Below are 23,999 nucleotides of genomic sequence, written 5' to 3'. Positions count from 1 at the left end.
AGGCAACCACTGGCATCACTCACTCTTTATTGATTTTGTTTTATGTATTAACATTTAGTCCTTCCTCTCTTTTTTCTTTTGTATGTGAAACGAAGTTTGAACCCTTCTTAACTATGTGGAATTGCCATTTATAATCATCATTCAGTTGAGAGATCATATTTACAAAACTTGAAACATATTATCTCCTTCTATTGGTCTTCGTCTCTTTTCTCTTGTTTGTCTCTCTAGGTGGTTTCGGACCGCCTCGAAGTTCGTCAGTTCCAGGTATTTTCTGATCGGGAAATTTACCCGATCAGAAAATACCAGGTAACATTGGCAATGTGAAAGCAAATTACGCGTAATCTCCCCGAAAGAAAATACCCACTAAATAGTTATGTAGGTACTTGTCAAAATTACGAGAACTTTCGCGGGGCTTTTTCCAAGGTCGCAGGTATTTTGGCAATGTGAAAGCAATTTACGGGAACTTGGCTGCTGAGGTAGTGATTTTGAATCTCGCGCCTTGCCTGCTTATCAGACCATACTGTGCGTGCTCGTAACTTCAGGAACTTATCCCGAAGGGTATGTTTCGGGGCGGTGTGAATGCAGGAATAATTAATGGGTAATTTTTAGCCTAAAAATGTTCTCGTAATTTAATGAGGATTCTTATGATCGGGGCGGTTTGAAACTTCTGTCTCTGTTCTTTAATCTCTACATCTCCACCTACGGTCTTTTGAACTTACATTTTCTTACTCCAAAGAAACACTTTTTGACTCTGGCCATGTTAAATTAAGCATGAGATGTATGAAGGGTGTAGTTTAAGTGAAAAGTGATGACAGATGTAGGTGATAATATCTTTTTAACTCCATTTTCCCTTTGGAATTTCCCTCTCATATGAAATATTAAATAATTTGTAAATCTGTCTACAGTTTCAGCTGTGCTTATTTTGAAAAGGGATGATTCAAATGAAGGGGAAGTGAATCCTTCAACTGTATATGGACTTATTTAGAGTAAATTACTATTTATAATGATGCTCTTAACTTGTATATATTGCTTGTTATCCTTCAAATTATTAATATCAGAAATTGTTTTAGTTTCTTGTTCATTTTTTTTTCTTGATTATTATTGTCCTTGCAGTAGTGGTACTTTTGAGAGAATGTGCAATAGAGTACGCCTTCCAGACGATGTTACTATCGGTTTCATTATAGGTAAGTTATTGAATATAACATTTTTGGTAGTTTTGATACAAGTATATGATTGTGAAATCATTTCATCGTCATTGATAAAGTCAAGATTATCTTATTGCATTGGAAAAATACTGTTTCCCCTAAACTGGTTATAGTTGAAGAAGTATATTATGAAGAGCTATATGTTATATTTACAATTAAATGTAATATTAGTAGAGCGGATTAGCTCCAAAAATCACAACAATTGTGCAAATTTTGACTAAAGCATGAAACTTTCACAAGTATTAGTATATGCCGTAAGATTTATTTTAAAGGTGGGAGGTAAATTTCAAAATGCCATTTTCGGCCGTTGCCATGGCAACGGATTAATTTATCAAAAATGACATACATTCCCATGTAAATGGTAAATAAACATGACATAGATGACCAAAATGATAATTTTCAAGTTCCCAATTGAATATATATAAAATTTAGAAACATTCAAAATTAACAAGATAGTTCCAATTGGTCCGTTGCCATGGCAACGGCTTGTTTTTCCCCAGAAAAATAAAAAAACTGATTAAAAAAACGTTGTAGAATAGGATTTATCTTTAATTTCCCCTAATTTTACAGTGTAAAACAACGATATTTTGGTTGCTCAATGTATAAACTACATCTCAAGCCATTGCCATGGCAACCAAATAACATCTAATTTAAAAAAATAACATGGTAAACTAGACAATGGACAGGTGGAAAATACAACTGGAAATGACTTAATCTGTATGCTTAAGTTTTGACCCCCTCATTTGAACAAAAAATACAGAATGTGTTCTGCAGGAGTTCTTTATAAAGATAAAACATTATGTTGCCTTGGTAATGCTTGAATTAAATATAAAAAAAAACGAATGTTGCAAAGATCCCGTTGCCATGGCAACAGTTTATTTCCCTCTAGAAAGGTAAAAATATTGATAAAAATATAGAATACATGTATGATCATCATTCCATTTTCAATATTTTTAAGGAACTAATCAAAATATGATTGTGACTACATTTATAAATATAACATCTTAAGCCATTGCCATGGCAACCATCTAATTTAAAAAACAACAGCAGGGATGACAGGGTTATGGATAGGTGAAAAATCCAATGAAAATTAACTTATGTATATGCATAAGGTTTGACCTACTCAATTAAATTAGGGGAAATAATACAGTGAGTGTTCTGCATGAACTAATTGGAATGATACAAATTGATGTTGCCTTGGTAATACTTGAATTCAACGATAAATATCAATGTTGCAAATTGCCTGTTGCCATAGCAACGGATCATTTAGTACCAGTTTTTATTAAAAAAGGACTATAGAATCTGGTTTTTCTTGCATTTCCCCCAATCTTAGTGTGTTAAACATATATATGTTTGATGCAAATTGTTTAAATAAAATCTAATGCTATTGCCATGGCAACCAAATAATATCTAATTCACAAAAAAATAATAATTTGGATGACAAGATCATGGACAGGTGGAAAATACAAATATAACTCAATATGCGAAAGGTTTGGCTAGTCATTTAATTTTAAACAAAAAATTCACTAAGTATTCTGCATGAGTTCATTAGAATAATTGATGTTGCCTTGGTAATTCTTGAATTAAATGATAAACATTAATAATTCAAATGTTCTGTTGCCATGGCAACAGCTCATTTCCCCCAGAAAAGTATCAGCAGCTTTGATAAATAAAAACATGATAAAATCTGATTTTTCTTTCATTTCCCTTAAGTTAAGGGTGTTAGAAAATATATGTTTGCGGTTAATATGTAGATAACATCTTCAGCCATTGCCTTGGCAACCAATCAAGATGTAATTTATAAATACAAAAAAAAAAATTCTGTTGAAATGATAATGGTCAGGTGGGATGTAAAATAAAGGTTTACTTTTAAAAGCTCCATAATGTTTGACCAGTCATTAAAGGGGAATGAAACCTTTGGAACAAGTAGGCTTGTGTCGAAACAGAAAAATCAAAGAATAAGAACAAAGAAAGTTTGAGAAAAATCAGACAAATAATAAGAAAGTTATGAGCATTTGAATATTGCAATCTCTAATGCTATGGAGATCCTCCCATTGGCAACGCTACAAGGATGTGTGATGTCACACATGAACAACTTTCCCTTTGATGGACCCTGAAAATGTGTCTTTTTGCTTTTTCGTATGGTGATACAAACTCTTTATCCATGATGTATTCTTTAAAAATCTGTATTACATGCCCTCCTATAGAAAGAATACATGTTCTACTGATAGATGTAATAAAAGAGGCAATTTAAGTGAAATATATACTAAAGTAATGGGGAGAGTTGTTCAAGAGTGACATCACACATCTTTGTTGCATTGCCAATGTGAGGATCTCCATAGCATTAGTGATCGCAATATTCAAAAGCTCATAACTTTCTCATTATTTGTCCGATTTTTCTCAAACTTTCATTGATCTGTTTCTTAGATTTTTCTGTTTTCACACAAGCTATCTTGTTCCAAAGGTTTCATTCTCCTTTAAGTTTTGAACAAAAATTACAGTAAGTGTTCTGCATGAGTACAATAGCATGATAAAAACTGATGCTGCCTTGGTAATGGTTGAATTTAATATCATTTTTTTGCAAATGTGTAACGGATCGTTTTTCCCCCAGAAAATACCATCTTTGATAAAAAAAATACCTAGTAGAATCTTATTTTTCATTCATTTCCACTAAGGTTAGGGTGTCAAACATACACGTACATGTTTGTTGTTAAATGTATAAATAACATTTTAAGGCGTTGAAATGGCAATAACATAACATTTCATTTACAAAAAAAACATAGCTGACAAGATAATGGACCGAAGGAAAATACAATAAAATTAACTGAATATGCGTAAGGTTTGACCTACTCTTTTAATTTTGAACAAAAGTTACATTAAGTGTTATGCATGATTTCATTAGGATGACAAAAATTACTTTTGTTTTGGTAATGCTTGAACATAATGATGAATATCAATGTTACAAATGGCTCCAGAAAAGTACAAATTTTGATAAAAATATGTTTATTTATTTCCTTTTCCCTTATAGGAGGTTGCTGAACAAAAATATGCTACATGATAAGCACCATCTTATTTCATTATACATGGCATCGAAATAAGACCTACAAAAATCACATCAGACTTTTTTGGGCTCAAATAAATTCCCGAAACTCTAATTTTGATGCTGGACAATTACGTTCAAAGTATTTGCAGGCGGCCATTTTGAAGAGAGCGTTTTGGGGTGATTTGTGTTTTAAAGCTGTTCATCATATCAATATCTAAGGGGATTATAGGGGTTGATGAATCAAAATCTTAAGTCTATTTGAGGAGTAGACATGGTCTTGATATCCTAATCAAGGTAAATACAGTAAATCAACTTTTACATGGAGATCATGAAATCATGAAATCCTTCCTTGTACGACTGTTTTAGCATACTTGGCTTGAAATATGATAGCAAAGCACTATTAGGCATCATCTGCCAGGATACACCTTTTAATTCCTGCATACAAATGTCAGAAAATCGTTACTTTGTGAAAATTCCCATAATTTCTTTAAAAATTCATGAAAATTGACGAAAATTAAAAAAAAATTCCCTCAAAAGTCACGTTTATTCCCATGGAAAGTTTCCATCAAGAAAATTCCCGGGAATTTGCAACCCGTCTCCCCCCCCCCCTCCCAAAAAAGAAAAAAAATCATTATCAAGAAAGAATACAGAGAAAGTGAAAGAGAGATGGATAAAATATGATTATTTTACGAATAATATACCAAAAAGGAAAAATTTGGAAATTTTTGCTCTGTCGCTGGCTCGGTGAGAACATTTTAAAGTAAATTTTGCTTGATATGTCATATCTGGCCCCCTCAAAATTGCACTGCTGATTTTGAAGAAGAAAATTTTGTAATACTGTGATAATTTTTAAAGTAACATATGAATCTATTCAACGCCAAGTGTAATCTATTCACTGGTTATTTTACATGAAAAGTAGACTCGTCAAATAAAATAAAAAATACCTTTACTGGTTGAAAGGTTAAAAATAATTTAAGCAAGGGTATTCCAAGATGGTGCCCTCAGTGGGTGCCATAGGCTAAAAATCCACAATTCATCCATTACTTGATAAAATGGCTTTAATTTGGTTTCTATTCATTGGTTTTAAGGATCAAGTAGTACATTGGACCAAGTTACAGGGAAAGCCAGTGGTCTGGAATGTCCAAAAATCCAAGATGGTTTCAAAAATTGAATCTAAAATGGTTGCTTATACCTAAAGCGGACATAGCTCATTTCATATTGGCCTGGAGGATAATATTTTGGTGTCTAAATCATTGGTTTCAAGAGTAAATCATTGATTTCAAGAGTCTAACAATATTAGTACAAGTTACAATGACAGTCAGGTGTATTCGAAAATCCAATATGGCTTCCAAAAACTATTCTAAAATGGCTGCTGATACTTAAAAGTGGAATAACTCCTTTTATATTCACCTGTGAGATATGATTTTGGTGTCTAAACCATAGTTTCAAAAGTGAAATAATAAATTAGGACATAGTTTGTTCAATATCTGTCTGGGGAATATGATTTTGATGTCTAAACCATCATCATAAAACCATGGTTTAATGCATTAGAACAAGTTACAAGGACAACCAATGGACTGGTATGTTAAAAAAAATCCAAGATGGCCTCCAAAATGGGGTCTAAAGTGACTGTTGTTACTTCGAAATGGACATATAATTCATTAATAATGCACATTGGGGGTATGATTTTGGTGTCTACACTAGTGTTTCAGGGGTCAACTAATACTGTACATTGTGTCAAGTTGAATGGACAGTCAGGTGTCAATATTGTGTCCAAAAATTCAAAGATTGTTTGAAAAATGGGGGTTTTAATGTTACTTAAAAGTGGACATAGTACATTAAAAAATACTCCTGGGGATGTTATTTTGGTGTCTACATTAGAATTTCAAGGATCAAATGATACGTTGGGACTGGTTACAATGATGTATAGATGTCCATTTTGCCTGAAAATCCAAGATGGCATCAATGAATGGGTTAAAAAATGACGACTGTTACGTTGAAGTGGATATGATATCCACTTGTGAGAATCTACCTTGGATTTTGGACAAAATTGAAAATTAACCATCCTTGTTACTTGTCCTAATGTAATAGTGGACCCTTCATACCACAGTGTAGACACCAAAGATGTTTCTCACAGGTTGTATGAACTCTGATAATTTTTGAGTGATAGAAGTCATTTTAGATTCCATTTTGGTCACCCTCTTGGATTTTTAGGCAATTTGGACAACTGGATATCATTGTAACAAGTCTAAACGTATTTTTCGAAACTTTAAACCAAAGTTTGAACACCAAAATCATTTTTCCTTGGTTGACTTTCAATGAACTATGTCAATTTTTAAGCAACAGACTCCAGTTAAACCCCGATTGTTTGAAGCCATCTTAGATGTTTAGACATATTGGATTACTCACTGTCCTTGTAACTTGTTCCATGTCATGATGTATTTACTGACTTTTAAAACCATGGTTTAGATATCAAAATAATATGCCCTTGGCAGATATTACACGAAATATGTCAATTCTTTAGTAACAGGGCTATTCTATAATCCATTTTTTGAAGCCACCTTGGATTTTTGACATACTTGACCACTGAGTGTTCTTGTAACTTGTCCTAATGTATAGTTTGACACATTTCACCATGGCATAAACTTATTCCAGGCTATTAAACAATCTACGTTTTTTTGATGCAGCAACAACAATTTTAGACTCTATTTTCAAAGCCATCTTGGATTTTTTAAATATACTGGACAACTGACTGTCCGTGTAACTTGTCATAGTGTATTACTTGACCATTGAAACCATGGTCTAGACACCAAATCATATATCCCAGACGGATATGAAATAAGCTATGTCCATTTATATATCAACAGCCATTTCAAACTCCATTTTTGGAAGCTGTCTCAGGGTCTTGGACACATCAGACCACTGGCTGTCCTTGTAACTAGTCACAATATACTACTTCACCCTTAAAACCATTGCATATAAACCACATTAAGCCACTGGAATTAGATGTAATTTGGTTGTCATGGCAATGGCATAAGTTATTTGTATATCAACAGCAAACATAATGCTTTGCACTCTAAAATTAGGGGAAATTTATGACAAAATGCAGATTCTAAACTTTTTTTCGATCAAATTTGGTACTTTATTCGGGAAAAAAGGAGTCATTGCCATGGCAACGGGCTATATGTAACAGTGATATTTATCATTAAATTCAAGCATTACCAAGGCAACCTCAAATTTTATCATTCTAATGAACTAATGCGAACCACTGTAATCTTTGTTCAAAATTAATTGACTGGGTCAAACCTTGAGTTAATGGATTGCATTTTCCACCTGTCCATTATCATGTCAACCATGTTATTTTTTTCAAATCAGATGTTATTTGGTTGCCATGACAATGGCTTAAGCTATAATTTGAATGTTAACAGGAAACATATCCACTCTTACCCTAAAATTAGGGGAAATGAAAGGAAAAAATCAGATTCTACAGATTTTCTGATCAAAACTGGTACTTTTCTTGGGGAAATGAGTAGTTGCTATGGCAACAGGTCATTATCAACGTTGATGTTTATCGAATTCAATTATTACCAAGGCAACTTCAATGTTTATCATTCTTAGAATGATAAATAGTTCATGCAGAACACTCATTGTATTGTTTCCCCTAGATTAATTGAGGTCAATCCTGATGCATACAGTGATGCACATCAAGTGAATTTTCATTGTATTTTTCACCTGTCCATATCCTTCTCATCCATGTTGTTTTTTTAATTAGATGTTATCTGGTTGCCATGGCAATGGTCTAAGATGTTATATTTATAAATTTAGTCACATAAATATCTCGATTAGTACCTTAAAATTATTGAAAATGAAAAGATGATCATACATGTCTGTATTCTAAATTCTTATCAATATTTTTACCTTTCTAGAGGGAAATAAGCTGTTGCCATGGCAACGAGCCCTTTGTAACATTTTAAAAAGAATTTAATCCAAGTGTTACCAAGGCAACATAAGTTCATATCTTTTTAAAGAACTCCTGCAGAACATCTTAAGTACTTTTTGTTCAAATGAGGGGGTCAAAAGTTAAGCATACAGATTAAGTCAATTCTAATTGTATTTTCCACCTGTCCATTGTGTTGTCAACCATGTTATTTTTTTTCAAATTAGATTAATTTGGTTGCCATGACAATGGCTTCAGATATTGTTTGTATGTTAACAGCAAACATATCAATTCGAATTCAATTATTACCAAGGCAACTTCAATGTTTATCATTCTTAGAATGATAAATAGTTCATGCAGAACACTCATTGTATTGTTTCCCCTAGATTAATTGAGGTCAATCCTGATGCATACAGTGATGCACATCAAGTGAATTTTCATTGTATTTTTCACCTGTCCATATCCTTCTCATCCATGTTGTTTTTTTAATTAGATGTTATCTGGTTGCCATGGCAATGGTCTAAGATGTTATATTTATAAATTTAGTCACATAAATATCTCGATTAGTACCTTAAAATTATTGAAAATGAAAAGATGATCATACATGTCTGTATTCTAAATTCTTATCAATATTTTTACCTTTCTAGAGGGAAATAAGCTGTTGCCATGGCAACGAGCCCTTTGTAACATTTTAAAAAGAATTTAATCCAAGTGTTACCAAGGCAACATAAGTTCATATCTTTTTAAAGAACTCCTGCAGAACATCTTAAGTACTTTTTGTTCAAATGAGGGGGTCAAAAGTTAAGCATACAGATTAAGTCAATTCTAATTGTATTTTCCACCTGTCCATTGTGTTGTCAACCATGTTATTTTTTTTCAAATTAGATTAATTTGGTTGCCATGACAATGGCTTCAGATATTGTTTGTATGTTAACAGCAAACATATCAATTCTTACCATTAAATTAGGGGAAATGAAAGAAAAATCAGAGTCCAAAGTCCTTTTTCTAATAAAAACTAGAACTTTTTTGCGTAAATGAGCCGTTGCTATGGCAACAGGTCATTTGCAACATTGATATTTATCGTTGAATTCAAGTGTTACTAAGGTAACATCAATGTTTATCATTCTAATTAGTTCATGAAGAACACTCACTGTATACTGTTTCCCCTAAATTAATTGAGTAGGTCAAAACTTATGCATAAAAGTTATTTTCATTGGATTTTTCACCTATCCATAACCCTGTCATCCCTGTCATTGATTTTTTTTAATTAGATGTTATTTGGTTGCCATGGCAATGGCTTAAGATGTTATATTTATAAATGCAGTCACAAACATATATTTTTATTAGTTCCTTAAAAATATTGAAAATGGAATGATGATCGTATTCTACATTTTTATCAATATTTTTACCTTTCTAGAGGGAAATATGCTGTTGCCATGGCAACGGGATCTTTGCAACATTTGTTTTTTAAATTTAATTCAAGCATTACCAAGGCAACATAATGTTTTATCTTTATAAAGAACTCCTGCAGAACACTTTCTGTATTTTTTGTTCAAATGCGGGGGTCAAAACTTAAGCATACAGATTAAGTCATTTCCAGTTGTATTTTCCACCTGTCCATTGTCTTGTTAACCATTTAATTTTTGTAAATTGATGTTATTTGGTTGCCATGGCAACGGCTTGAGATGTAGTTTATACATTGAGCAACCAAAATATCATTGTTCAACACTGTAAAATTCGGGAAAATTAAAGATAAATCCTATTCTACAACGTTTTTTTAATCAGTTTTTTTATTTTTCTGGGGAAAAACAAGTCGTTGCCATGGCAACGGACCAATTGGAACTATCTTGTTAATTTTGAATGTTTCTAAATTTTATATATATTCATTTGGGAGCTTAAAAATTATCATTTTGGTCATCTATATCATGTTTATTTAGCATTTACATGGGAATGTATGTCATTTTTGATAAATTAATCCGTTGCCATGGCAACGGCCGAAAATGGCATTTTAAAATTTACCTCCCATCTTTAAAATAAATCTTAGGGCATATACTTATACTTGTGAAAGTTTCATGCTTTAGTCAAAATTTGCACAATTGTTCGGCTAATCCGCTCTACTATATGAGTTGTGATAGGGAATTAATGTATGGGGTAAACCACCCAGAAAAGGTTAATATGAATTATACATTGAGTGGGCTTATTGAATCTTGTTTGTAAACACATTTTACAATATATTCATAAAATTACCATAATTTTCTAACAGAATTTTTGATAATTCGTTTTTCTCTTTTTTCAACTCCTGTTCACTATGTAATAATATTAATAATAATATGGACCATTTATGTCGCGCAGATATTATATGCATATAGTCAACTGCGCTTGTACACAAATCAATGATTGGCTCCCAAAACCATGATATTGCCCCTTTTTTCTGCACGTCATTTTGAAATTCTATCTTCCTATTTCATTATCTCTTACATTGTTTGTATTGTTCCTCCCATCAATCTCTCTATATTTTTCTTTGAAAATGCAGAAATTTTATTGAAGAAACCTCTGACGAAAGTGCAAACCTTCAACTCTCACCTTCAGCAATTGGCAAGAATTCCAACTAGACAACTTCAAAATCAGGTAGAATTTGTCTCCTAAATATGTATAAGATTTTGTTCAAGGTGGATTGAAATGAAAAAATGTTGAGCTAGGATGTCTTATACCCCTTTCATAAACCCAATAAAACACAATTATGCGGCTAATAGCAGCATAATTTGGTCGTAAAATCAGAGGAGGACAAGAGTTATCCGCATTATTCTGATGCTGCTATTATCCGCATAATAGCGGCATTGGGACAAGATTTTGAGTTTATGAACGTATTTCCAAATAATGCGGATAATTGCCATGGTGCGGTCACAAGGTCACCCTTTTCCAACACAACCGCATTGGAGGGGGCGTGTCCAGTTGTCATGACGATTATCCGCCTTTTTCAGGACGGGCGCTCGTAAAAATAATTTATGGAGTTTGTGAACGCAATTTGTATTGAATTATCCGCATTACTCTTAGGCAGCTAATTGGAGGATATGTTTTATTGGGTTTATGAAAGGGGTATAAAAGGCAACTTATGCTTCTAGATGAAGCCTTCTTGGGTGCTTATACCTTGGTCACATTTGCTCAACGGCAGCCGTACGGCGAGTCAGAAACAGCCGTTTTGTTTTATTAATTTTTATTCAAACCACCTTTATTTAGCTGGTATAAAAAAATGTTAAAACGGCTGTTTTCGACTCGTTGTACGGCCGCCGTAAAACATATGTGACCGAGGTATTAGAATCCGTTTAAATTTTGCATTTGGGGGCAACTTGCAATATGATAATGTTTTTTTAAAGGTGTGTATCTTTGCTTTGGTGGCGATTTTGCATTATGATTGATGTATATCACCCCTACGCGTTTGTATCTCAGAATTTTAAGATTGTCAGCGAAGTTGAGAATGAGCTGTATTTCAGAAATACAGCAACCTTATAATCTGAACAGTCTTCGACTTCCTGTATAGAACTGTTCCTAAGCAAGAGAAGGGTGTGACTTATGTAATAACTCTAAAATCAAGCTTTTCTAAGCTCCCCTCCATTTTAAAATGCCAAGTTACACAGTTTAAACAGCCAGCATTTATACCTTTTCCCAGTAAGTTTGAATTGAACAATGTTAAGTTTTCTTCTTTGTTTATTTTTTTTATTTCAGCTTACCTTGAGTTATAGTATTACCGAGAGTAGACGCAATGTTATCAACTTGGCAGCTATAATGGATAATGATCCAACCAGGTACGGTATAGCTTCTCTCAAAATGTGAAAGTAATCGGAAACTAACAAGATTTCTGGTGATATTCGAAAGAGTAGCATCAAATTTGACTTGAATATTGCTACTCAGATCGCCTTTGTTCCCATGTTGTCCAATCAATTGGGCTAAAAAACAATATTTTCTTGATTCTGTGGATAGAATTTTCAGTTTAGAAAGTTTGTTGAACTAATTAAAGCAGATACGAACCAATAGTGCCATCTCGAGTCCTCAAGCTACTCATACATGGCCAGTTTCCTGACCCATAATGCTAGTGTAGTCTAGTTATATAGACCCACTTGAATGATAACATGCTAATGAACTACTCAATACATTTATACCGCAATAATTGTGTTACCAAGTAGCTAAACAATTACTTTTCCTCTCAAAACATTTTAGTTTCTCTATACAAATACAATTATAGGTCAATTTATTCTCTGCAGTATTAGTAGATATCTGAAAACGTATATGAGAGACCACACACAGTTCACTCCCCCTTTAAAGTGTGAAAAATACATGTTCTGATACATATATGATTTGAACAGTTCCATTCTCTAGTTACCTATTCAGAGGAACAAAAGTTGAAAATGGCAGGTAAATTAATTCAAGTATGACAAAAAAACATATATGTAGATGAAATATGATTTAACAATTCCTGCTATTTTAGAGGAGCACGGGGATGGGATATACAGTTGAGCATGGCGGGTGAATTCATTCAAGTGTAATAAAAAAGAGATATGTTCTGATATGAGATTGAAAAAAGTGAGGGTTTAGCAGTTTGGGAGAGGGGTTTGTTTCATATTTTCTTTTCATCTGACTATAGCTTGGAAAATGTATTGGTAACAACATAATGTATTCTGTGCAGCTGATAACCAATTATTAACATTTTCTAATATTTAATTCCTATGTGTGGTGATACCCTATCTCTTCCAATGAGCTTTTATTACAATCTACACATCCGTCCAATTTTGTCTCCCCCAAAATGTCCGAAGCCTCAGTTCTGTTCTTTAATGATTCCAGCACGGGGGGGGGGGGGGGGGGGGGGTTGCCTGTGGTAACGCTTGGCTGGTGTGCGATTTACGGCCGAGGACCGGTGTCCCGTTACATGAAGCAATTACTGCAAACCTGGGGATAAGATATAAATATTTATAGCGAGCTAAAAACCATCTGGGTTCACATTTATCTAGGAGGACTGATTAAGGTGCTGGGTGGTTGGGAGGGAGGGTGCATAAATTACTGGTAAGAAGCAAATCATCCGGTGAGAAAGAAGGCAAGGATGATGATGATGATATAAATGCAGGGCCTGTATGTACTTTGTACACTTAGTATGGTTTACTTTCATTTCCATGATAAGATTTTTCACAGTAATGAAAGAAATGGAGAATGAGGCGGGTATATTGATATGTCATCTTGACTTTGGAATATTTTATTGGACATGTATTATCAAAAATGATTTCACTTAATTGAACATAACCTTGTTTATATATTAATATCTAGCTGCTTATCAAATTTTGAATGTGCAACAATGAAATATACCATTAATTTTCTTGTCTAATTTACGATACGTTAATAATACCGATATAATTATTTCCAAAACAAATTATCCCTGTACATATCAACTATTTTATACAATTGTAAATTTAATAGGCCTACTCCACTCCATATAACTTATTACAACATCTTAACCTATTATAAATTAAGTAATATTATTGTTTAATGAATAACTTATACACGATTCTTAATATGTTGAAATATCATTAAATTAATATACTTTCTTTTTATTGTTATAGAATTAATACGTACTCTCTTGTTCAAGTTAGGTCTTTAAAAGTTTCATTTTCTATTTCATGTATGTATCTTTGTATGGTATTATTATTGTATGTATGCCATGTATGTACTGTCTATGTATTACACCCTGCCAATGGCACAATGATTATATTGTTATAGTTCTGTGCCATGGACCTGGGTTGAATGTATAACTTCTTTTGATTAATAAAGATGAAACATATATATATTAAATTATGATAAACTGGGAAAAAAAATAATTGGGGAATAAGGTATGGAATTTATATAGTTGCTTTTCCATCTTATAAGTCTGTTTTAAACAATGATTTCATTTTTAAAAAGAAAGAAAGCAAATGATTTTTTTCTTTTCTTCAAGTAGAGAAAGAAAAGTAGAAAATTCTATTTAGATTATGGTAAGGGTATTTCCTGGTTAGGTATTTATTTCCTTTATTGAAATAGAAGAGAAATTCAAATTTATCAACAATTCAATAGAGGGTGTACCTTATAAAGGAAGATGGTATATGAAATACGTACTTCACCTACATGTATTAACTTAAATTCATTCATCATTTGTTTTTATTGGTTGTGTTTTCATGTAGATTTGCTTAAGTGCATTGTTGTATTGACTAAATCGTGATGAGGAGAAATTCACGATCATATTTTCCCTTTGCAATATAATTGGGTTGTGTGGGAAGAATAGAGACCTGCAAACCTGATCCCACCTTGAATTATGATTATTAGTTTTGGACTTTGCAATAAGCTAATGATGAATTTCAATTAGCAGAATTAGACCACTACTATTCATCAGGGCCATTTTCATTATGATACATCAGTTGGCTTTCCAGAAACTGATTGTAAATGTCATATGCAGTATTAAGGCTCGATTCTGGGATTATATTTCTGTTAGGATGCCATTGTGAGCTTAACTTCATACCAATTCATGTAATTCATGTAATTGTAGGCAATCAGACTGATTACCAAACATTGCTACATTTGGTTTTATTTTCAGACATTTTTAATGTTTGACTCCCCAAAACATTCACTGCTGTAACGTGGTCAATTATTGCAATTGGCAAAACAGCAAAGTAATGATGTAATATCTCATTAATACATGGGTGATGAGGATCATGGAAAGATATCTTTATCTTTAAAAGACAAGTCTAACCCAACAAATAGGTGATTTGAATATAAAGAGAAAAAATGCAACAAACATTACACTGAAAACTTCAACAAAATTGGATGTAAAATAAGAAAGTTATGACATTTCAAAGTTTTGCTTAATTCCACAAAACAGTTATATGCACATCCTGGTCGGTATGCAAATGAGGAGACTGATGACATCATCCATTCACTATTTCTTTTGTATTTCATTATATGAAATTTGAAATATTTTGATATTTCTGTTTCAAGTGATACAAAGATTAATTCCTCCCTGAACATTTGGAAATAGCATTGGTTTTAATACTATATGGTTCAGTCAAGTTGATCCTTATTGTCAAATCTGTAAAAAAATGAAATTATATATAATTTAAACAATAAAAACAAAAGAAATGGTGAGTGGGGGACATCATCGACTGTCTCATTTGCATGTCACTGAGTTGTGCATTTAACTGTTTTGTGAAAAATAAGCGAAAATGTCATAACTTTCTTATTTTACATCCGATTTTGATTAAATTTTCAGCGTTATGCTTGTTGGATTTTTTCTCTATGTATTCAAATCAACATTTTTCTGGGGTGGACTTGACCTTTAACAAAACTGGTACCACGCATCATGACTCTCACAATATGCCCACATGAGGCAGTATACAATATTGGAGAGAATTGAGGATTAAAGTGTAAGATAGTAGAATGGCAATAATGATAGGAAATCCAATATCTTCTGCCTTGTCTCCGTCACACCCTACCGGGAATTCATCACTTTATATGCTTCTACGGGATGCCTCGATAAATTAGCCTTCCTGTCAAGCATTCTGGAGATTCAGCTAATGCTTCCTTGCTCTGCCTATTCATTCAGGGGCCTGTTTCATAAACTTGGGATAATAACGAATTTGCAATAAGTAAAACTTGGGATAATAATGAATTTGCAATAAGTAAAACTTGGGATAATAACGAATTTGCAATAACGGTTAAAAGCTACTGAAATTCTTCAATCTGATGTTCCTTGAAAATTGACAATTTGAAGCTTTAAATTGTTGAGACTGCGGTAAATGCTTCTAGACTATTGAGATTAATCTCTGGGAAGATACTTTTCTTATATATATATGTATATATATATATATTTATATATATATTTTATATATAGATTTTAGCCTCGTAATCCACCATCAAATAAGCTGAATATCAGTTTCATGTCGAAGTCATGCATTTACATACTGGGTAGGTCTATATGAGCACGATGTGGTGGTAAATTGCCAATTCGTCTACTGCCAATTCGTCCACTCACCACATGGTCTACTTTCATTTAGTCTAAGCCATTCCGTCCATCAACATTTCGTCTATCAACTATTTTGTCTAATAACCATTTGGTCCAACCATCTCTTCGTCTAATCACCATTTCGTCTCATAACCAGTTGGTCTAATATCCATTAAATTTTCATTCATTTTGCACAAATAACACTTACTTGGATTAGACCAAATGGTATGTGGACTAAATGGCTATTTGACTAACTGGTTATTAGACGAAATGGTGAGTGGATGAATTGGCAATTAGACCATGTGGATAGTGGACGAACTGATGGTTGACCAAGTGATAGTAGACGAGTTGACAATTGGACGAATCGGAAATAAACCAATGCTGTTCCCTGTATTTGGAATCTTGATATCTTGAATGATATCCTGTAGAAAAAAAATTTGATTGTAATTTAAATCCTTCTGGTAAACAGTCAATGGGATGGATATAAAAGGCTAGTATCAAAGAACTGCTTAAGCCTTGAATAAGAGGTTTACATATCATCCAAATGCCACAATACAGTAAGTCTGAATTGAATAGACCCACGTAAGCTACTGTCACATGAACCAAACTGACTCCAAAAGTGACCAGTGATATGCCGTTGAAAATAACAAGATAGCTTTGATCGGTCTGGGGCCCTTAACACAAAACTTAGCAATAATCGTAGAACATTTTTCTACAATTGATTTAATTGACTACAATGTACAATCAATAGTGAAAATCAAGCGCACGATTAATCGTTAACCTTTGTGTTACAGGAACCTGGTGTTGGTTGAGTTTGGGTGACTTTTTTGGCTATTGCCTTGATAATCCTCTTTTATCTTCCAAAGTATGTAAACTACACAAATGTTTCTGACCACCTTTGGCAATGTTTTATATTTTTTTTTATGCTCTCACATTTTCTTGCCTGTTTGGCATCACTTTATTTTACGAAAAGCAATAAAGGAACAGTGTAAAAATATATTAATACAGATACATGTATACATGTACATCGAATAAGACATAACATAAGAGAGCCCAGGACATGGTCAAATTATTGATGGAAGCAGGGCAGATTAAACATTATGTAACAGTTTTCAGAAAGCCCCAAACGAGTTACATCATGATGGAATATTCAGTGAAACTATTAAAGAGAAATTCCAGTAGTTGCAGTAAACACTGATTTCATGAGAAAGTCTGTAAAACCAGGCTTAATTGTCAGTATATCATCGAGGATCTAGATCTGGTACAGTTACATAAACTGAACTTTGTGAAATCTTGAAATCTACGCTGAAAAATGTTCAGACTGAACTTCCCCAACACAGATAAGCGCACGTGGGACAGTGTATAATTATTGCTTTGAGCGTCGGGCCCGACGCTCTACCCGAATCCTGTGCTTATTTGCTGATTTCTCAGCAATTACACAATTTCTTCCAGAATCCTTTGGCACATGCGTTTTATTTATACAAACAGACACTTTGGTGGTCATTTCATTGGATTCTGTACGAACTCATTTTGATATCGTTACCAAAACTAGCATTTACCTTAAAGTTTAAACTGTTAATCATTGAGTTGATTTGTTATTTTCGAGTAGATGAATGGGTGGAAATCTTGCAGTGGTCATAGTTTGCTTCGACTCACTTAATAGATGTGTTAAAGTCTTTTAAAGATTATTCAAGATAAACAATGGAAATTCAGGAAACATTCATGCTTATTTAATTCATATCAATAATAATTGCTTTTTTAAACTTTCCTTTTTATATATACATATAAAATGGATGTTAGTGAGCACAAATGAAAATAGCTAAAATCGCAAAAGTTCCCACCCTTTTTACTTACACAGTACACAAAAAGCTGAAAATTAATTGAAAAACTAGCTGGAGTGAGCTAAAAGCTGTACTCTCACACCCCTGATATAAGCATTAGGACAGAAGACTACATACAGTATAATAATCTGAAAGACCTGTTGGGGGCAGTATTTACATAATGAGATGTAATCTTTTTAACAAGGTGGAGTTTTTTTCATTCAGAATCTCTTTTGATTCGTAACATATCGGCAAGAAGGGAACTGTGCAGCGCAAATCTGCCATGAAGATTACCGGGGATAGGTTTTCAATGAGAACGGACATAAATCTTGCTCTCTTGCTGCGTTGGAGGCCTTTTGAAATGCTTATTTGGGACTACATGTATACACAGGGCTAAAAGAGAAACTAAAGAAGGGGATATTGAAAGCTATCTGTGCATGAAATAGAGAAGATTTGTTTGTCAAAATATCAGCTCTAGCGTTATTTGATGTTATTTATAAATGCTTTAGAACATATGTTTCATTATTCACAAACATAGCTAGGATTTTCCATACAAAAAAATACTAGCCATTTCAATTTCTGAAAACATACTCTTCCACTTCAGATTTGGACTAAAATGTAAATTCTGTTTTGTATTAGTAAATGTACTCTACACAGCAAAACATTTGTCAAGCTTTGCAAACTTATATTCAATGAATTTCCCCAAAAAAGAGTGAAGAACTCAAACTGATTTTCTGTTTTGATTTACCTGCAACCAAGTATACAAATCAAAGTTATGGTTAAACACTGGATCAAACTTCTCAAAATTGCTGATGGCTTAAGATCCATCACAGGTCACAAAATTGAATACTGTATTTCACCCATGAATATAGAGCTTCATTTCACATATGAATACAACATATTTCCCTGCAATTATAAAGGTTTGGGTTTTTTTCATTTCAGGTAAAATATGGGCATATATAAACAAAGGTTTTCTTTTGTAAATTGGCAAAAGAACAGGATATTTCCTTGGGGAAATAGAAATGGCATCAAAGCTTTACATTACTGAGAATGTTTTAAATATTTTTCTGTTTTCTGCAGTAAAAAGGGGATGAATTTTGTCTAGGGTCCTGTACGTACCTATTAAAGCAGCCATTCAAAATGAATGTTTTGATGGAAGTTGCCATTGGATCAGTTGAAAAAAGTTACACTGATCTGGTAATTTTTTTATACAACATGCCCCCCCCCCCCCCGAAGTTCTCAAAATAAACAAGATTTGGGCTCCTATAGACAGTATGCAAATCTTAGTTAACAGTTTGCAATTCTTAACTATATCAAAATCTCAACAATATGCAAATCTGATCAACAAAAAAATCTTAGTATAAAAAAAATAATGTGAACAATATACAAATCTTGCCAATATTTGAACAAGAAAATCCAGGAGTGGTCCAGTGCAAATATGCCCTCAGAGTGGTCAATCTTATGACCACAATCTTGAGTCTTGACTGTGTAGGTTCATAACCTCTGTTGATGTTTGTGATTATAAGCATGGACCTACTAGGTCCATGTTAGAAGTATCCAGTTACATAGCATTATAAGGTGGTTTCAAACCGCCTCGATCACAAGAATCCCCGTTAAATTACGTGAACAATTTTAGGCTAAAAAATACCCATTCATTATTCCTGCATTCACACCGCCCCGAAACATACCCTTCGGGATAAATTCCTGAAGTTAGGAGCATGCGCAGTATGGTCTAATAAGCAGGCAAGGCGCGAGATTCAAAACCACTAGCCCAGCACCCACCCACGGCGCCGGCGCCCAACGACACGCTGTGCTTAAAGTTCCCGTAAATTGCTTTCACATTGCCAAAATACCTGCGACCTTGGAAAAATCCCTGCGAAAGTTCTCGTAATTTCGCCAAGTACCTACTATTTAGCGGGTATTTTCTTTCAGAGAAATTACGCGTAGATTGCTTTCACATTACCAAAATACCTGGTATTTTCTGATCGGGGTAAATTTCCCGATCAGAGAATACCTGGAACTGACGAACTTCGAGGCGGTCTGAAACCACCTATACATAGCCCCTCCTGAAAGAGCCATTGCCATATTAATAAGACATATCGTCGTCTTCCTGCAGAAAGGCCACTAGCGTATTTTGGCGCCAAAAAATTGAATTTTGTTTTATTGCTAAAATAGAAAAAGCATGTCATGAACTTTCTTCTGGTACCATTCTCGAACCTAAATGTCACGTCATTATGACATAATAAGCAAAAACATTCCCACGTGCTGTAGCACATAGACGCATCCTTAGTCTGGGAACAAGACACTTCTCGTTCAACGTGCGTGCACGCACAGACCGATTTGCGCTAGCAGCCTTTCTGCGGTCACTGGATCAGCGGATTGCGCATTTTTCTTCCCAGAAAAAGGGCGTTAGATATTCCTTCTTATTAAATTGGAAAGCATTTAGAGTGTTTTAAATAAAACAAACAAAATATCAATGAAGCAAACATCTTGCTTTGTCAGAAAGTATGAGAATTATGACAGAAAATAATACACTAGCTGCTTAAAACACAAAAGCAAGTTCCAAAACATAATTTACGTTTTCTCGAAAATGTACTTTTCGCGCACGTGCGCATTTACGGCCTTTCTGCAGGAAGGTGATGATATTTGAGTCTATACATTCTTCCCTATAGAGACCCTTTGGTCAAGAGTAAGTGCATCCATGTATTGCATTTAACCAGTATATTCACTGTTGATCCTCAAAAATTATTATCATTATTTTATTTGGCAAAGAAGACATGGTATATACGATGTCACAGGGAAAACATTACAATGAAAATGGAAGCGAAATATAATTTCAAGATCCGCACGTGTGAATGCCAGAAAAGAAAATGTGTAACTTGATAGTGAGCCTTGGATCTTCTTTTCCAACCCATATGGTTGGAAGAGAGAAATCATTTGTAAATTTTGTGATTTATTTCAATTTGTATAATAAAAACAGAATTATTAAAAAAAATAAATAAAAAAAAAGAAAGTCATTAAAATGTATCCAGGGAAAGTTGATTATGCAAATACATAAGCTAATTGAATGTTGATATACAAATTTTGAAGGATGATCAAGAACTCACTACAATTTTATCTTAACACAATTTAGGATTTTATAAACTGCAAAACGTAAGAAATTATAGATATTAGAAATTAGAGAAATGCATTGGACCGTGGTACTTTTCTAATTGGTCCCATCTATAAAGCATTCAACAGTATGCTAGGTGATCATTGTAGAGTATAACAAATTGATATTCATTGAAACAAAATTAATGCAACAATTCAAAATTTAGATTCATCTGTTGTCTAGAAATGTCTAATATTTTCAATGCTCTAAAAAACGGGCACACCGTCTAGTAGATAATTTATGTATTTGGGGCGATATTAGTGATATTGCAGTAAAATATTTCCATGTTTATCTTTTTTGCAAACATGAAGTTTATAAAGCTGGAATAGGTCATATTCAAATTTGAGTAGTATGATGTGAGTTTCGGTTATCACAAAACATGATGCGCTTGACACCTTTTTTTCTCCTGTATTTTCTTAATTTATTCCTTTATTAAGTGATTCTTTTTTATATGAAATCAAATTTCTTGTCCTAAATGTGTTTTTAGTTTAAATTCATGTTCATTTTATTCTCACAAGCTCCCATTCACTTAAAACCATGAATATGGATAATCCCTATTCTACATGAAGCTAGAATAGTGCTACAAATTGAGTCATATTCCTAGATCTGTGTTATGTTATGTTGTAACCTTTTTCTTTATTTTCTTCCTCTTATCTTCCATAGATTCAAATCATTCCATTGTACGTACTTCCGGGGATATGGGAGCTGTCCATCCAACTAACATCATCTCTGATGCAGCTAATGGTCAGCCATTGGTCATCTAAGGATTGTCTCTAGCAACCATCCTGAGGCCAGAGCTGCTAGACCGTCGTCAAACCAGCTATCATCCAAAGAAGTTGTCCTTATTCATCCAACGAATGACATCCTTGAGGCAGCTAACGGTCAGCTATTAGACAAACATCTAATGGTTGTCTCTACCATCTTTGGACCAGTGCTACCAGACCATGGTCAAACTAGCTATTGTCCAAAGGAGTTGTCCTTATTCATCCAACGAATGACATCCTTGAGGCAGCTAAAGGTCAGCTATTAGACAGACATCTAATGGTCGTCTCTACCATCTTTGGGCCAGTGCTACCAGACCATGATCAAACTAGCTATTGTCCAAAGGAGTTGTCCTTATTCATCCAAGGAATGTCATCCTTGAGGCAGCTAACGGTCAGCTATTAGACAGACATCTAATGGTCGTCTCTACCATCTTTGGGCCAGTGTTACCAGACCACGGTCAAACTAGCTATTGTCCAAAGGAGTTGTCCTTATTCATCCAACGAATGTCATCCTTGAGGCAGCTAACGGTCAGCTATTAGTCATCTAATGATTGTCTCTAGCAACCATCCTGAGGCCAGTGCCACCAGACCATGGTCAAACTAGCTATCGTCCAAAGGAGTAGTGGTCATCTTTATGCCGTACCTAACATCATTTTGATAGCTAATGTTCTTCTAGTGATTATCGAAGGGCCAGCTTGTGGTCATTGCAATGAACATCTCAGCATCTGCATTGCCAGCTAATGGTCATTTCATCCACCATCCTGTTACCAATGAATGCCCTTTGTACTATTGCATTGACCAGCTACGAGTAGATCTGTATTTCATTTCAGCTTTCATCATCTGTCTGGACGGATAATGGTCTTCTTAGATCAGCCGAAAGTCTTATCAGTCAGTTATGTTCATATTAATGATTTTATTAGTCTACCAATTAGTGACTATTGCTATGGGTGAGCTTGTCGTCATTTTGGCTGCAATCATCTGTCCACCAATTAGTGACTATCACTGAAGCCATCTTGGGGTGAGCTAGTCTTTTCAGTTTCCATCTTCTGTCCAGTTATCTTCCATCTATTAGTCGCCTGAAGGACAGCTCACCCTCCTCCAACAAACGAGTACTAGAGTACAGTGTCTGGAAAGATAAAACAAAGTAAAATTTATTGATGTATGGGTATCCAAGTATCTTTGGTGCTGAGGAATGTTGAAGGCCATGAATGGCACTTGGTCTTCATTCCTCGAATACTTTTTTATCAATATGCTGCAGCCAATGTTTGTTTGTCTGTGACTGAAAAAAGAGACGGGTGTCAGAGCAATTCAAGTACAATTACCAAATTGGAACTGTGAGTCTTCTTAGGTTGGTGACTAACGGGGGTGTGTTTCATGAAGCAAGTAGGCAGTGATTTCCAGTGACTAATTTGTTCTGAGCCAATCAGCTGCAAGGATTAGCAGTTGCTTATAACAATCGTCAGGGAATATCACTGATTATTTGTTTTGTGAAACCCTCCCTAGATGCTTGCCTGTGAGTTTGTATGTTATATAGTCAGGGTGGGTTTTTTCATAAAGCTGTTTGTAAAGTTATGGATGACTTTCCGCATGACTGGTGACCCTTTCTTGTGCTACATGATATATCATTATGTAGCTGACTTAGCACCTAAGAACATGTTTCAGTCATGACTGTAGACCCTTTCTTGTGCTACATGATATATCATTATGTATCTGACTTAGCACCTAAGAACATGTTCCAGTCATGACTGGTAACCCTTTCTTGTGCTATATGATATATCCCTATGTAGCTGACTTAGCACCTAAGAACATGTTCCAGTCATGACTGGTAACCCTTTCTTGTGCTAAATGATATATCCCTGTAGCTGACTTAGCACCTAAGAACATGTTCCAGTCATGACTGGTGATCCTTTCTTGTGCTAAATGATATATCCCTGTAGCTGACTTAGCACCTAAGAACATGTTCCAGTCATGACTGGTAACCCTTTCTTGTGCTAAATGATACATCCCTTTGTAGCTGACTGAGCATCTAAGACATGTCCAGGTCATGACTGGTGATCCTTTCTTG

The 23,999-nt window shown here is 34.2% G+C and overlaps 1 protein-coding gene across 1 annotated transcript; it reads left to right on the top strand.

The window, feature by feature from the left end:
- The first annotated feature begins 1,116 nt into the window (after positions 1-1,116).
- LOC129269082 (beta-1,3-N-acetylglucosaminyltransferase radical fringe-like) lies at positions 1,117-23,077 on the top strand. Its single transcript, XM_054906534.2, has 4 exons — positions 1,117-1,184; positions 10,719-10,813; positions 11,909-11,988; positions 21,834-23,077. Exons 1-4 carry the CDS (start codon positions 1,133-1,135, stop codon positions 21,889-21,891), a joined length of 285 nt encoding a protein of 94 aa, XP_054762509.1. The 5' UTR covers positions 1,117-1,132; the 3' UTR covers positions 21,892-23,077.
- Positions 23,078-23,999: the final 922 nt, after the last annotated feature.

The sequence above is a fragment of the Lytechinus pictus genome, chromosome 10 (genome assembly GCF_037042905.1).
Source record: "Lytechinus pictus isolate F3 Inbred chromosome 10, Lp3.0, whole genome shotgun sequence".
Classification (NCBI taxonomy): domain Eukaryota; kingdom Metazoa; phylum Echinodermata; class Echinoidea; order Temnopleuroida; family Toxopneustidae; genus Lytechinus; species Lytechinus pictus.
The sequence above is the reverse complement of the archived record's forward strand: the minus strand, read 5'-3'. Positions and strand labels throughout refer to the sequence as shown.

Excerpts from the sequence above, each read along its gene's own strand:
- LOC129269082 (XM_054906534.2), top strand. The coding sequence starts at position 1,133 with ATGTGCAATAGAGTACGCCTTCCAGACGATGTTACTATCGGTTTCATT. Across the intron at positions 10,814-11,908 it reads CTAGACAACTTCAAAATCAG|CTTACCTTGAGTTATAGTAT; the intron begins GTAGAATTTGTC and ends TTTTTATTTCAG. Across the intron at positions 11,989-21,833 it reads ATGGATAATGATCCAACCAG|ATTCAAATCATTCCATTGTA; the intron begins GTACGGTATAGC and ends TATCTTCCATAG.